Below are 14,264 nucleotides of genomic sequence, written 5' to 3' on the forward strand. Positions count from 1 at the left end.
GCTCAACATAATGTTTTTGAGATTTATTCATGCTCTTGTGAAACTTGGTAGTTTATTTTTTTTATGGTGAATAGTATTCCGTCAAGTGAATATTTTGCAGTTTGATTATTTAAGCCCCTGTTGATGATTTGTTGTTGTTGCTTAACTGTTGAGCCACCCAGGCGTCCCCCCTGTTGATGATTTGATTCATTTCCAGTGAATATTCTGAATGTTCACTACTGTGAATAAGTCTGCTATAAAAACTACTGTATTTTGGGGGACAAATATTTTAATTTCTCTTGGGCAAATACATAGGAATGGAATTTGCTGGGTAATAGTGTTGGTACATTTTCAACTTTTAAATGTATTTCTACTAGCTACATAGGAAAGATCTAGTTACATCATATCATGAATGAATTCTTCTTCAAAGCATACATTTATAGTTTGGAGGCATTATCTATTGGACCTGTAATATTTTCTTATCACTTACATATGAAAAAGGGTTCTGAAAGCAGACTTAGGGTCTTCTCTGTTTTGCTGGGTATTTGTCGCTTTTGCCTAGTGGTCTTAGGCTTTTATGGAAAGGAACAATACACTATGTATGATAGATGAATATAACTGTAAAACTATAAATATTAGACCCTATGTGTTTTTAGCTATCAACTGAAAGTGATTGCCTCCTTTTAATAATTAGATATAATTGTTTTCTAAGAAAATATGAAACAGTGAAATACTTTAGATTATAGGCCAATTCAGAATACATATCCATGTTTGAAGTTAAATACCCCTTTATTTAATTGCATTTTTGAAAGTCAGATATCTTTTAGGCCCAGATTCTTTTTCATATTGTATCAAATATTGATTGAATCCAGATGGTGAAATCCAAACATAGGAGGCTATAGGTGGATTTTTCTCAGAATGCAGTATTTTCTAGAAGGAATTATTTTTTGGACTCCTGTCCAATTGTGATGCTCTTAATATTTCAGATCCCTTCTGTGTATTTCAGAATCATTGTGTTTTCTCTTAAAACATTATAGATGTATTTCTTTTGAAAAATTTATGAGAACCCACAATGTGTTAAGCTCCTTACAGCAAGTGCATAGTATGTTCATGCGTATGTGAATGCTGTTTTATAAATTGTACAGAATAGCCAAAAATGGACTTAAAAATCAGTTCCAGAAATTATGAAAGAAATGATTATAACATTATTATAAAAGTTAAACAAATAACTGTTGTTTAATCTTTAGAAACTTGAAAACTATGACATTTTGGAATTCTTTGAAAAAAAAAACCAAAAACTTGTTCCCAGCTATTTTTTTTAAACTGGCTATCACTTATACTAAATCCAAAGACTAGAACCAATTTTTTTCTTCTGAAAGACAGTTCTATTTTCTGATGTTTTCCTTTAAAACATACATCATTTGCTGCTGAGTCCCATGGAAGTCACTGAGGGGGAAAAAGTGCTCTACAACCATTGGCCAGAAAATAGTCTAGCATTTACTTTTAACTGTATTTTTGGAAAGAATTTGAATTGTACAGTGATCAGTTTGGTTTTTGTCATCCTTATAGCCTATTATTTCTCTTTCCTGGTTCTGAATATATCTGTCTTTTTCTATATTGATAGATTGCAGCTTATAACTGAGACCCAGATAAATGTCAGATTAGAGAATAAATAAGGCACACTACTTTATTTAAAGTTTAGTTCTCAGTTTAGTGCTTACTTTCTTTGGACACATGTTTATCTTTATAGCTAAATGTATAAGTAGAATTCATTGCTGACTCATTTTTTTCGAGAAAATAATTACCATGGATAATTAACACAACATGCAGCTTCCCTATCTCCTCAAGTCATGGCATTTTTATTTATTTTTATTTTTATTTTTTTTGAGTCATGGCATTTAAAAAATTTATTTCTAAAAGATTTTATTTATTTGACACAGAGAGAGAACACGGTAGGCATGGGGAGAAGGAAAAGCAGGCTCCCAGCTGAGCAGGGAGCCTAATGAGGGGGTCGATCCCAGGACCTTGGGATCATGACATGAGCTGAAGGCAGATGCCCAACCAACCGAGCCACCCAGGCGCCCTAAGTCATGGCATTTATAATAAAGATTTTGTCAGGCTGCAGTTGACTTGTATATGCTTAAATAAGTTATTTTTAAATCAAATATAGGACAGCAGGAAGCAGGGCAATTATGATAGTCTCTCCAAATCACGGCATAGTAGTATGTTGTCTTATTTTTTTTTTTTAAGATTTTATTTATTTATTCATGAGAGACACACACACACACACACACACACACACACACAGAGAGAGAGAGAGAGAGAGAGAGAGAGAGAGAGAGAGAGGCACAGACACAGGCAGAGGGAGAAGCAGGCTCCATGCAAGGAGCCTGATGTGGGACTCAATCCCAGGTCTCCAGGATCATGCCATGGGCTGAAGGCGGCGCTAAACCACTGAGCCACCCAGGGATCCCCTAGTATGTTGTCTTAAATATGGTTTTCCAGACAGAAATTTAAGCTCACAGAGAGATGGGAGAATTCCAAAGGGAAACCAGAGCTTGAAGTCCTCTCAAGCTTTTTGATGGCATTACCACCTTTACTTCCTTGCTCTGTGGTTGTTCTCCAGCCTTTTACAGTGTGCTGGGATGTCAGGAAGAGGAGGTACGTTGCAGAGCTTTGCCTTAATGGCAACAACTCTAAGGTAACTTTATATGTAGCATTTTAAACATATGGGTATGTGCAGTTTTATAAATTGAAAATTATTTAACAACTGACGATTGTAAATTTTTAGTGAGATATTTTGATTTTGTAGGAATCAGAAATAACAAGTGAATGTTTACCCTGTATTTAGTACCATATTAGGTACAAGTCTTTTAGGGGAGGTATGACATGAAAGAATTAGAAAATTAGGCATTTTGTAGAGTTAGTACCTTAAATTGAGAAATGTTACCTTTTCCCTAGATCTGTTTTGGCATGTCAAACTGTCATGTCCAAAAAGTCAGAAAAATTAAATAAGGGAAACTAGATAATGTGGCCTAATCCTTTGTACCATTGTCTATACTAAGATGCTGGCAAATAAAGAATCTGCCTTTCCTAACTATACAAAGAAGCTGAATAGCTGTATTTGTGTTTCTGTGCTGAATTTTCTAAAGAATCCTTTCTGTTACTCTCAATGAAAACTGATCACGGTTCTCATAGTGCTGATGTTGCCAATGTGATACGCTTTTTCTAGTGAAGTTCTTAAGAACCTAAATTAATGTCCTTATGAATTTGTACAATTAAATGTTTATTAACCATATTAGGTATTTTTTACCCAATCGAGTGAGCACTATTTATCTGATATTGGACTTTTCATTCTTTTTCTAGCTTCAGATTCTTGAATTCTGTTTGACGTGGAAGTTGTAGTAAGCTCTTTGAAAATAGGAATTTTTTTCATGTTTGCTATTGTGTACAGTTCTGGTTTCCTCTCCAGTAAAATTTACTTGGTCCTGTTTTCTGCCTACTGTTTAATAATTAGCTAACATTATAAAGCTGGCAGTGCCAGCTACTCAGCTGGACTAATTGATTTTGTTACAGTGTCCTAACTTAGCCAGGTTGTACAGTTTCTAAAAGGAGTAGCAGAAAGCCAGAGCTTAACTTAGTTGGATTTTTTTGTTGCTGGGGAGAGAGATGCTGAGTAGAATGGTAAGAAAATGACAGCACATTAGCAACTTGGGAACTAATACCCTTACATCATTTTTAATTAAAAAAAATTTTTTTTAGTTTGTTAAGCAGATTGTGTTTTTCTTTGTTGAGCAATCCAATTTCTGTGATCGAAGGCTAAGGATCGAAAGAGGTCATTTAGAAGACCAGCATTAGGGTACCTGAGGAAATGATCTGATATTACCATCTACTAATTCTGCCCAGTTGTTAGGTAGTCTCTACATTCCCTCTTTTCATCTTTGCATCATCCAATAAATGATAAGGCCTTAGGGTAGAAAGCTGTTTTCTTGACTACTGTGTAGACCATGGAGAGAGCTGGGTATGATGTTGGTTACGTCAAGAAATCTGAACTTGGAAATCAAGGAAGTGATTCTGTTGATTGCTAGCATGGGTTCAGGCAAGCTGTTTACCTCTTTATTTGTTTTGGTTTCCTTATCTGCATTAGATCTCCTAAGGATCTCAAGTTTAAAGTTCTTTGATGGGGGCGGGGAAAAAAATAAAGTTCTTTGATGGTCATTTTTTCATTGAGAATTTTACAAAAAGGGGACACCTGGGTGGCTGAGCTGGTTGAGCGTCCCCCTTGTACTTTTGGCTTACGTCATGATCTCATGGATCATGAGATTGGGCCCTGTTACAGGCTCCAGGCTCAGTGGGGCGTCTGCTTGAAGATTCTCTCGCTCTGCCTCTAGCCCCACTTGCTCATACTCTATTTCATAAATAAATAAATAAATAAATAAATAAATAAATAAATCTATCTTTAAAAAAAAGAATTTTACAAATACTATTATCTTTACTGTGGCAAATAAGGAAAGTTTAGTTATTATACTCTTATGTTTTCATTCTATGGGGAGACAATGAAACTATAATGATGGTGAATTTGAAGAGATCAGAGGAATAACCTGATCTGTCATCATAGTACATGACAATTAGAATTGTCATAAATCTTCAAGATGAAGTATGTAGAATATGTAGAGCAGAGTTTTGATTAAGGACTATCTAAGGTAGGGAGAAATTTACTTTTCAAATGGAGATTATTTGCTTTGTGAAGTTTTTGTTCTAGTATTGTCAGTAGGCATATTTCCATAAATAGGCAGAGGAATAGAGGAAGCTAGAGATATTTTTTGATCAACAGCTCTCAGCTCTTTACCTTTGGGTATGCTGTGCTAAGTCTGTTGTGGTAAATCTCTACTTCCCTTTCCTTACTTGAAGTTTTGTGATTGGAGAGCAATGGAGACAGAATAGAGGGAGAATTATTGACAATTTATGAGTTGGAGTAGGGGGGCGCTGCTAAACCTATATCTTACGCTGGCATTTTAACTAACAATATGGTAAGATTTGAATGGACATAAATGTCCATGATCTTGATCCTTTTTTAGTTCCATTTCATGGGTTCAAATCCAACTTCTGCCACTTTCTGTATGATCTTGGGCCAGTCTGTGCCTCAGTTTCCTCATCTGTTAAATTTGTACCGTGGCACACATCTGTACTCCTATAACTTCTTTCCTGTTATCATGGGAGAATTGTCTGTGTCTCCTTTTCTGTCATTAAGGGCATTACTCCAGTAATTCTTTCTCTTGCATCATTAAGGTTTCCCCCTTACTTGGATATTTCCCATCAGCATTAAAATAGTTTTCTCTTGGGGCGCTTGGGTGGCTCAGTTGGTTGTGTTTGTCTTCAGCTCAGGTCATGATCCATGAAGTCCTGAGATAGAGCTCCCTGCTCAGTAGGGAGCCTGCTTCTTCCTCTCCTGCTCCCTCTGCTTGTGCTCTCTCTCTCTCTTCTAATAAATAAAATTTTTTTAAAAATATATTTTTCTCTTATTGAAAAAATTGTCTCTGCCACTCTTTTACCATTACCACAGACTATTTTTCTCTTTCTCTTTCAGCAAAACACCTCAGAGGAATTGAGTGTACTTGGTATCTTTAATTTCTTTTTTCCTATCCTTTCTTGAACCCATTCCAATCCAATCAAGCATTTGCTCTCATTATTCCACTGAAACACCTCTTGTGAAGTTAGTAATAGCTTCTGCTCTGTTAAATTAGCTGTTTTTCAGGCCTCGTCCTATCTAACCTATCATCAAGATTTGGCACAGGTGATTGATTGTTCCCTTCTCCATGAAACATTTTCTTCACTAGACTTTTAGGATACCTACACCTCTGGTTTTCCTTCTGCTATATGAACCCTCTTTTGCGGATTCCTCCTCATTTCTTGGACCTATTAATGTTGTGCTCCAAGGTTCATTTCTTGAACATTTATATTCTCTAGCTGTACTCCTCCCTTTGGTATCACATCTACCCTTAAGCTTTAAGTATTACCTATGTGCTAATGATGCCTAGATTTATTATTCTAGGCACATATATTGAACTGCCTATATGAACAGCTACACTTGAATATGTAATAAGCATCTATTCTCTTTTAACTTTGATTTTTTTATCTCTTCAATTAACTTTCTTATCCAGCTTTGGCTGGAAGTGCCACCACAAAGAAAGAACTATAGTGGTGACACCCAAATTTGGGGGATCCTTAGGGAAGCATGATAAACTAGATTTACAAAGAAGAAGAATCTTGAAAATCACAAGTGCTAGAAATATTATTTCTATAAAAACTGCTTTCTTCTTTACTTGCCCAAATAAATGTCACAGTTTAATAGGAAGTGAACTTCAAAGTATACACTTTGTTTTTCCTTTTAAAAGAATGAATTTGCCTTTAAGTTCCTAGATCACAAAGTCATTAAAAATTTTTTTTTCTCCTAATAAAATTTTTATTTAATCACAAATAGTAGTTTTGAAAACATGAGACACTTCATTTTTGATTATTCTTTTATGTGGTGGTAAGGAGGGAGTAGGTAAAGTTTTGGTTACAGATAGTAATCTATAGCTATCATGTGATAGAACTCCTGGTCCAAGTTTAATGCTTGAAAAGTCTTATTTGACTAATCATTTTTTTGAAGGAGACTACAGATCTAATGGATAGTTTAATAGGGTCGATAAATTTTTGTAAATTATTAACGTTGCATTTCCTGTACTTCATATTGAAGCCATTATTTCTATTTTGGTAGGCTCATAGTTGGCAACCTGGAATAAAAAATCCATACCGTGGTGTTGTAGTGTGGCCTGTTCCTGAAAACATTGAAATCACTGTGACACTTTTTAAGGTAAGCTCCATTTTTATAAGTTCTAGAACTTACTATATAATCATGGTTCTGAATGACAGACTATTTTAGTATTCATTTTCTATATATATTTGGGTCTAACCTGGTTCCTTAATGTACATTATTTTTATGGATATAGCAGTTTGTAACAGTGCAAGGGCATCAGGGTATTTCATGGACTATGAAGTCAGAATAATTTGGGAATCCTTTTGAACTTGTTACAATTGAGATCTGTTAGAATACTTCTTTTACTATTTCCCTCATTCTACCCACAGGAAACTTTAAGGTACTTTTTTATGGAAAACTGAGGTTTGTGGAATTCTTAGTCCCAAGCCTCATTTTGTTAGTCCAGTTTGACTAATTACAAGATATGTTTTTTTTTTTTTTTTTTTTTTTTTTTTTAAATGTTATTGGCAAATTTATTTTATTTTATTTTTTTAATTTTTATTTATTTGTGACAGTCACAGAGAGAGAGAGAGAATGAGGCAGAGACACAGGCAGAGGGAGAAGCAGGCTCCATGCACCGGGAGCCCGATGTGGGATTCGATCCCGGGTCTCCAGGATCGCGCCCTGGGCCAAAGGCAGGCGCCAAACCGCTGCGCCACCCAGGGATCCCGATATGTTTTAAAATTAATATTTGAGGGGCACCTGGTTCAGTTTGTTAAGTGGCCAGCTCTTGATTTTGGCTCAGGCCATGATCTCTTGGTCCTGGGATTGAGCCTGTATGGGACTCTGTGCTCAGCAGGGAGTCTTCTTGAGAGTCTCTCTCTCTCTTTCCCTCTGCCCCTCACCCCCCACTCCTTCTTTCTCTCCCTGTCTCTCTCAAATAAATAAATAAATTTTAAAAATTAGTATTCAATAAGTATTTTATTGATGTAAGAAGTTCTAAATTGATATTTGATAAATATCTTATTACTATTAATATTTTACAAATACTGCAGCTTAAAAGCAAAATTCTAGTTGCAAATTCAAAGAGCAGATCCAAAAACATAGCTGTGTGTATACCTACCTGCCTGTTATAAATGTTTTTTTCTTGAAAGTCTAATATTTCCTGAAACATTATACAGAAGTCCTCACTAAGTCCTCATTAAGCTCTAGAATATTTACTTTCCCAACTCCTTGTCTGCTCCAAAAGAATGGTGGGGGGGAAAGTCTCATTTTTTGAAATTAGAAAATAATTGCTTTATTTCTTCCTAGAAGCATTCCAGTTGTGTTTAAGTTAATGGTGCAGGACTGAAGGGGTGAGACAGTGGCAGCTCTTCCTTTTTCTCTGAAGGTTCAGGACCATCCTTTAGCTCTTCAGCCAGCTATCCTAAAAGCCTGTTATTAAGCTTCCTTATCCATATATCTCCTACTAAAATGATTCAGTAAGCTTGGTAGAAAGCTGCAGGACCTTTGGACTCACAGGAACCCTAAGGTTGTGTAATTATTTCTGTTGTACTGGTAAGCAAACAGACTGAGGAAGAAGGTCTCTTGCTAAGTCACGCTGATTTAGCCCTCTTCCTTCTACATTGTACGACCTGTTCTGTAATAAAAACCACTATGAAAATGGATTACAACAGCAAGATCTCTGACATGCTTGAGGAAGACTTTTAAGCCATCTCTTCAGTATTTTGATTTGGTGTGCTATTTACATTGGGAAAGATGAAACGAATTGACATAGTTTTACAACTTAAAAAAATGGTGATCGAGAGTAAGGGGCTAGAATAGAGCTGACAAATTGTTGACAGTCATGTGTTTGGGAAAAGGATATGCACTTAACTGAGTGACTCTGAATTGAAAGTGGCTGTTGAAATGTAGTACTTGGAGGATTAAGAGTTAAGTGTTGTTTTCAAGTACTGATGAGACTGTTCAGCCTATCCTTATCATGGAACTTTTATGACTTCGATTGTCAATCTGTAGAAAAAAAATCCAAGTACCCCTTTCTCCTTGGATTGTTGTAAACATTTCTGTTCAGTTGTGCAATTGAGGCAATTTTGTGGTCATTTTAAATATTAAAAAGGTATCTTCAGGGGCTGCTTTTATCTTCCCAACTCCCTTACTCCCCAGAATTCTAATAGAAAGGCAGAGGTATAAAACAACTTGTCATTCTTTCAGTGTAATTTTTGGATCTTGTTTTTGAACAGCGTTTAAAATATTCAAGTGGAAAACTTTTTCATGTTTTCTTTTTTCTTTTACTTATATTAAACTCTCACAATTCACTTAATCTTGAAATTTGTGAGTAGGCAAGGACTACTCTAAACCCTTTTGTCCGAAGTGTAGTATTCATAGAGGTGTGCTCATAGACCAAATGCTTTTAGAAAGTTAGTGATATGTTTTGTTTTCCTGTGACTTAGCCAGAAATTAATTTTTCTAGCCTGTACACTTGTTTTTGAAATTTGAATTAGATTGAAATTAGCTATTTCTAGTAAATGAAAAAAAAAAAAAGCCTGTTAGGGTATTGAAAATAAAAATGGTTCTTTAAGCCATTTTCAATTTTTCTCTTTACTGCAGTGGTGAGAAAGGAGACTCTAGAGGGTAGAATAGGATACAGAGAAGACTTAATTGATTCAAGCTAGAAGCAATTTTCATTACAAATGTTTTTGTCTGGTCAATAATATAAATAGTTAATTGTGTAGGTATGCCATTTTAAAATGGCTTGGAAATGAACATTACTGTTGCTCTTTTGCCTCTTTTTACTGACTTTGACCTGTCAGACGTGTCCCTTGGTCCCACTAAAATTATTCTTGTAAGAGTAATACATTATTTCTGTTTTTTTAAAAAAATGTTTCATCTGCTTTGAGAATTAATGTATGTCATATGTAAGGTACTGTTCAATACTGGTTAAATTATAGGATATAGTCATTAATACATTCTTCAGATATTCTTGGGAGCCTCCTGTGTGACTGGTACTTTTCTATGTCCTGGGGGCAAAGTAGTAAAACTGGACCAACAGCAGAGCTAAAAGTCAGACAGACTTGCAATTGTAACATAGTTTTAATACTTATTAGTTGTTCACTGTGGGATGGTCCATATTTTAGGCCTCAATTTTCTCTTCTTTTAAATGGGAATAAAAATGCTACCTGTTTCATAAGTTGCTATGGTGATGGAAAACAGCACAAACACTGGGGCAGAGTGTGTGCTTAGTAAATATTTATTGTATTATTATTAATTACATTAGCTGTGCTGGCGCTATGCTGCATTCCTAAACCAAATGAGGGGAAAGGGCAGGCAGGAAGGGTGGTAAGATGTCTCTTTCCTCAGCATTGTGCTATACATTATTACTTGGTCTCTAAAGTAGGACTGTTTGTACCCTAAATCACTCATGGAAAAGTTCCTTCAATGTTGATTTACATTATTCTCTCTCTGCCTTTTCTAACATGTAGAGTTGAATTTGAATAAGTAAATGCACACATGATGCGACCCCACAGCTTTCATTTTTATGTCTTACACTCTGTTGCCTTTTGCCTTTTACTTATTCGAATGTCTATGGAAATCCTATACAATCCCACCTAGACCAGATGCTTTCTCTCTCCTAAGCTTTTTTTCATTCCTAGAAGTGATGTGCTGTTTTCTAATCTGTAGGGAAACCATGTATTTCTTTAATCATATTTATTTAGATTAGTTGTGTTTGTCTTCAAAGGCAAGGACAACTATGTTTCAGTCCATATAGCAATCTACAATTTCTTACATAATAAGTACTGAATAAGTACTTGTCAAATAAATACTTGCGAAAATGTGCCTTTTTCTTTTTCTTTTTTTTTAATTTGCTTTTGGTTAGAGGATCCATTACCCTTTCTCAGGTTTTTGAGGCATCTTCAGAGTTAATGGGAGGGGAGGAGGGATGAAAGCATCAACAGCATGCCAATTTGACGTTTTGTGTAGATTATAGAGTCCCTTGCAGTGCTTTGAAATTCCAGATGTTTCTATAACCTCTGCAGAAGAAAGCCTTGTCTCAAGTCGTATTGTTAGTTTAAAAGTATAAAACAAGACGAGAGCTTTATGTGAGTACTTTATATCTTAATAAAGTGCTTCTTAATAGTTCACTCACTAAATTATCTGTCTCTCTGATTAGGTTTCTTTTTGGCTTGTCATTGGTGCAATGATGGAATATAATTACATTCATCAACATAAGTAAAATAAAGAATTTTTCAATATAAAAGAAGAATTTAGATGTAGAGAAATTGTGGAAGTTTTATAAAAGTAGGCTATTCTGCTTCTCTCTTTTTAAAAGTTGGTATGAGCTAAAAAAAGCTGTTTGTATGTTCTTGATTTTGATTGGTTTAAAGAAATATATTTCAACTTTGTATTTTGCTTTTGTTACAGGATCCTCATGCAGAGGAATTTGAAGATAAAGAGTGGACATTTGTCATAGAAAATGTAAGCTAATGGAAAATTTCATCACCTTTCACATTGTTGACTGTATATATTGTTAAAGTATGCTAGCATTTTGGTGGTAGGAGAAATGTTACCTTGTGAAATTAAGTAGTGATTTGTAGCTTTTAGAATTTTTTTTTAGTGAAATGATAGCCATAGCAGAATTATTTTTAAGAAGTAGTTTTGTTACAAGTATAACAGTAAAAATACTCATTTATGTGTATACTTTGGTTTGGGACTTGAGGGAAAAATTGCGTCTTATTCATCTTTTTATCTATTTAGCATCTAGGATGGTGCTTCTCACATAGCAAATGCTTATTTAAACATTTGTTGAACAAAATCATGAATGAATGGCCTTTGACATTTTTAAAAATAAAGTTCATGCTTTAACTCTGGGTTGAGGGATTCTAGACTAGTGTTTTAATAATCATCTCCAATTAATTTAAATATTGTGGTATCCCAAGTGATTAGTTGGCATATAATAGGTGGTCAGTCAATGTTTTCAAATGGTAATTAGGAAGGATAGGCAATAAAATATAGTGAATTGAGAATGTGGATTCTGGAGTCAGATAGACCTGATTTCAAGCTCTAGCTGTGCTTTTCTTAGGGACTGTATGGTTGTGGCAAGTTTCTTAACTTCTCAGACACAAATTTATAGGGTTGTTTTGCAGATTGAATAGGTTCAGTGAATATTAGCTTTTTACCATTGTCATCGTCATAATCACCTTTAGAATTCTAAGATACATTTATTACAGATTTATAACATGCTTTGCTTGCAGCATATTTTTCCTTCCAGAATCGGTATATTGCCCGACTTTGTTGTATATCTCAGTGATGGAAGGAAAACTGCTGCACTTTTTCCAGCAGTAGCTGGGTCATTTTTAGCACAAGGGAGCTGGGAAGCTTGGGAAGATCAGGTCCAAATGTGGTGGGGGGAGTTCTAATAGTCAGATAATAAGCCAGTGTAACTGTGAAATGTTCATACACGTTCACAGTTCTGGCCTTTCTTAGGATAGATTTGAACATTATGCTTGGAGTGGTCATTGAAGTTTTAAAAACAAACTTAGACTTGTCAGAATTGATTACAGCATCAAAAGCTAGCTTTCATTCTCAAGTGAGAGCTTCTCCCCCAATGGATGGTCTTTCAGTTTTTAATACTCATGACTCAGTGATACATCAGAAGTCTCTTTTTTACCTTGATGTGTTAAAGAGTTAGCCAATTAAATTTGGGTTGTAATGGGTGGTAAAAACTAACTTTGTTTAGAAGAGTGTTCTTATTACACAATTAAGATAGAGACCAGTTCCAAGTTTCTGAAGCATGTATTATAAACTAACTAACCCACGGAAAGGTACATAAGCCTGTTTTATAAACAGAATGTGTTGAATGAATACTCTTAAGGTGTGAGAAAATTTAAAAGTAACCTTGGGGGGGGGGGGGGGGAAACTCTCTGTAAACCTTTTCCTAGGTTACAGCTCCCCTCAGTGGTAAATAATGAAATTGATTCCTGTCTGGAGAAACCGTTCTATTCCTGTAGCAATAACATGTTACAATATTGCATTCTGCCCTACTTTTTAAATGTGCTTTCCCATTGCAATTTCCAAGGACTAAAGTCTGTCTTTTTCTCTTGTAAAATATGGGCTTTGTTTGAGTTTGTTGGTAAATTGTTCTGACACTTAAAAGGCATGTTCTCTGAATGGAATATTAACGGACCTTTCTTTTCCTTGCACTTTGTGTTATAACCCCACAGCCAATAAAAAAAAGTTTAGTTTTTGTTTAATATATACCAAAGAAACAGAATTCTCAAAATGATTACCATAACAGATTTATTGATTACTTACTGTGTACTGGATACTGTGTAGAATGATTTATATACATTATCTCATTTACTCGTACAATAACATTGTCAGATATTAGTAACCTTATTCTTGTGACTAAAGACAGTGAGATTTAGAAAGGCTAAGTGACTTTCTCAAGTTATATTGCTACAAAATTAGGATTTTATCTAATCTTGTCATTCTCCATGGCCTATGCCCTTAACTCCTATGCAATAACTACCTCCCTTAGTGATAAAGGTAGATAGAAATAATTTGAAATTATAGAGTCATACAGAAGTTTTAATCAGCCTTCCTTGGTGATAGACCTATGAGGTACATATGTATTATACTAATAAAGGTAGTCTTTAATTATTGTACATTATCAGTCTAAAAGTTATTGACTTCTAGACATTACAAAATGGAATTCCAGAATTTATCAGTCCTCAGAATTCTGACTATCTTTCCTCAAAACAACTTTCTTCCTACTTTGTATAAATTGAGGTAATGCTGTCTTTATTACTGGTTCTTTGGTTTCTGGTCACAGAAAAGATTTCCCAATTTTTTCTGAGTTTTCTTCTTTGGATTAGAAAGGTATTTATACATAAGTTGAAACTTTAGAGGTGATTTTACTACTACTAGCTTTGTGACGTTGGCCAAGTTATTTAATCTTTATAGCTTCAGTGTACTTAAGTATAAAATGATATTAATGTCTACTCTGAGTTTATTGACAATTAGAAATGATGTATAGAAAGCATTTAGTTCAGTATGGGGTAGCTATTTTTATAATGTTCTTTGTAGAGGACATGGAAAAATGGAAAGGAAAGGAAGTTAGATTTCCAAATTCATTGTTGTAAGATTTTAGTTTTTTCACTCCTTTATACCACTTTTGCCTCTCAGCAGTTCTAGACTTTGTTATTATCTCAAGAAATTACAAGGCAACTTGTAAATATCTCATTTGGGTTAAACATATTTCTTTTGAAAGTTTTCAGCTTTTGATTTAGGACATCTTTCCCTTATAAATTTAATTGAGAATCAGTTTGTTTTCTGAAATTAAACAAGTCCTGGTAATTTATTAATATCTATTCCTGGGCCAGACAGTCTATGTTTGTGTTTATCTTTCCACAATATGAATATATGAATATACTTCAAATATAAAGAAGTTTTAAATTATTCTTTATTTTGGATTATTTATAATCCACTTCCATATTATTAGTGCAGACCATCAAGAACGGATATCACAAAGCAACATGTTTCTTTCCTT

General features: G+C 34.7%; 1 protein-coding gene across 13 annotated transcripts in view; it reads left to right on the forward strand.

Moving 5' to 3' along the window:
- The window catches only part of EHBP1 (EH domain binding protein 1), a 345,189-nt gene that overhangs the window by 84,972 nt on the left and 245,953 nt on the right, over positions 1 to 14,264 (forward strand). For all 13 annotated transcript variants that reach the window (XM_038551390.1, XM_038551391.1, XM_038551395.1 and 10 more), the window contains 2 exons: positions 6,740 to 6,835; positions 11,138 to 11,191. In XM_038551390.1, coding sequence (XP_038407318.1) covers positions 6,740 to 6,835; positions 11,138 to 11,191 — 150 coding nt within the window. The remainder of the gene's footprint in view (positions 1 to 6,739; positions 6,836 to 11,137; positions 11,192 to 14,264) is intronic.

This window comes from Canis lupus, chromosome 10 (assembly GCF_011100685.1).
Source record: "Canis lupus familiaris isolate Mischka breed German Shepherd chromosome 10, alternate assembly UU_Cfam_GSD_1.0, whole genome shotgun sequence".
NCBI lineage: Eukaryota > Metazoa > Chordata > Mammalia > Carnivora > Canidae > Canis > Canis lupus.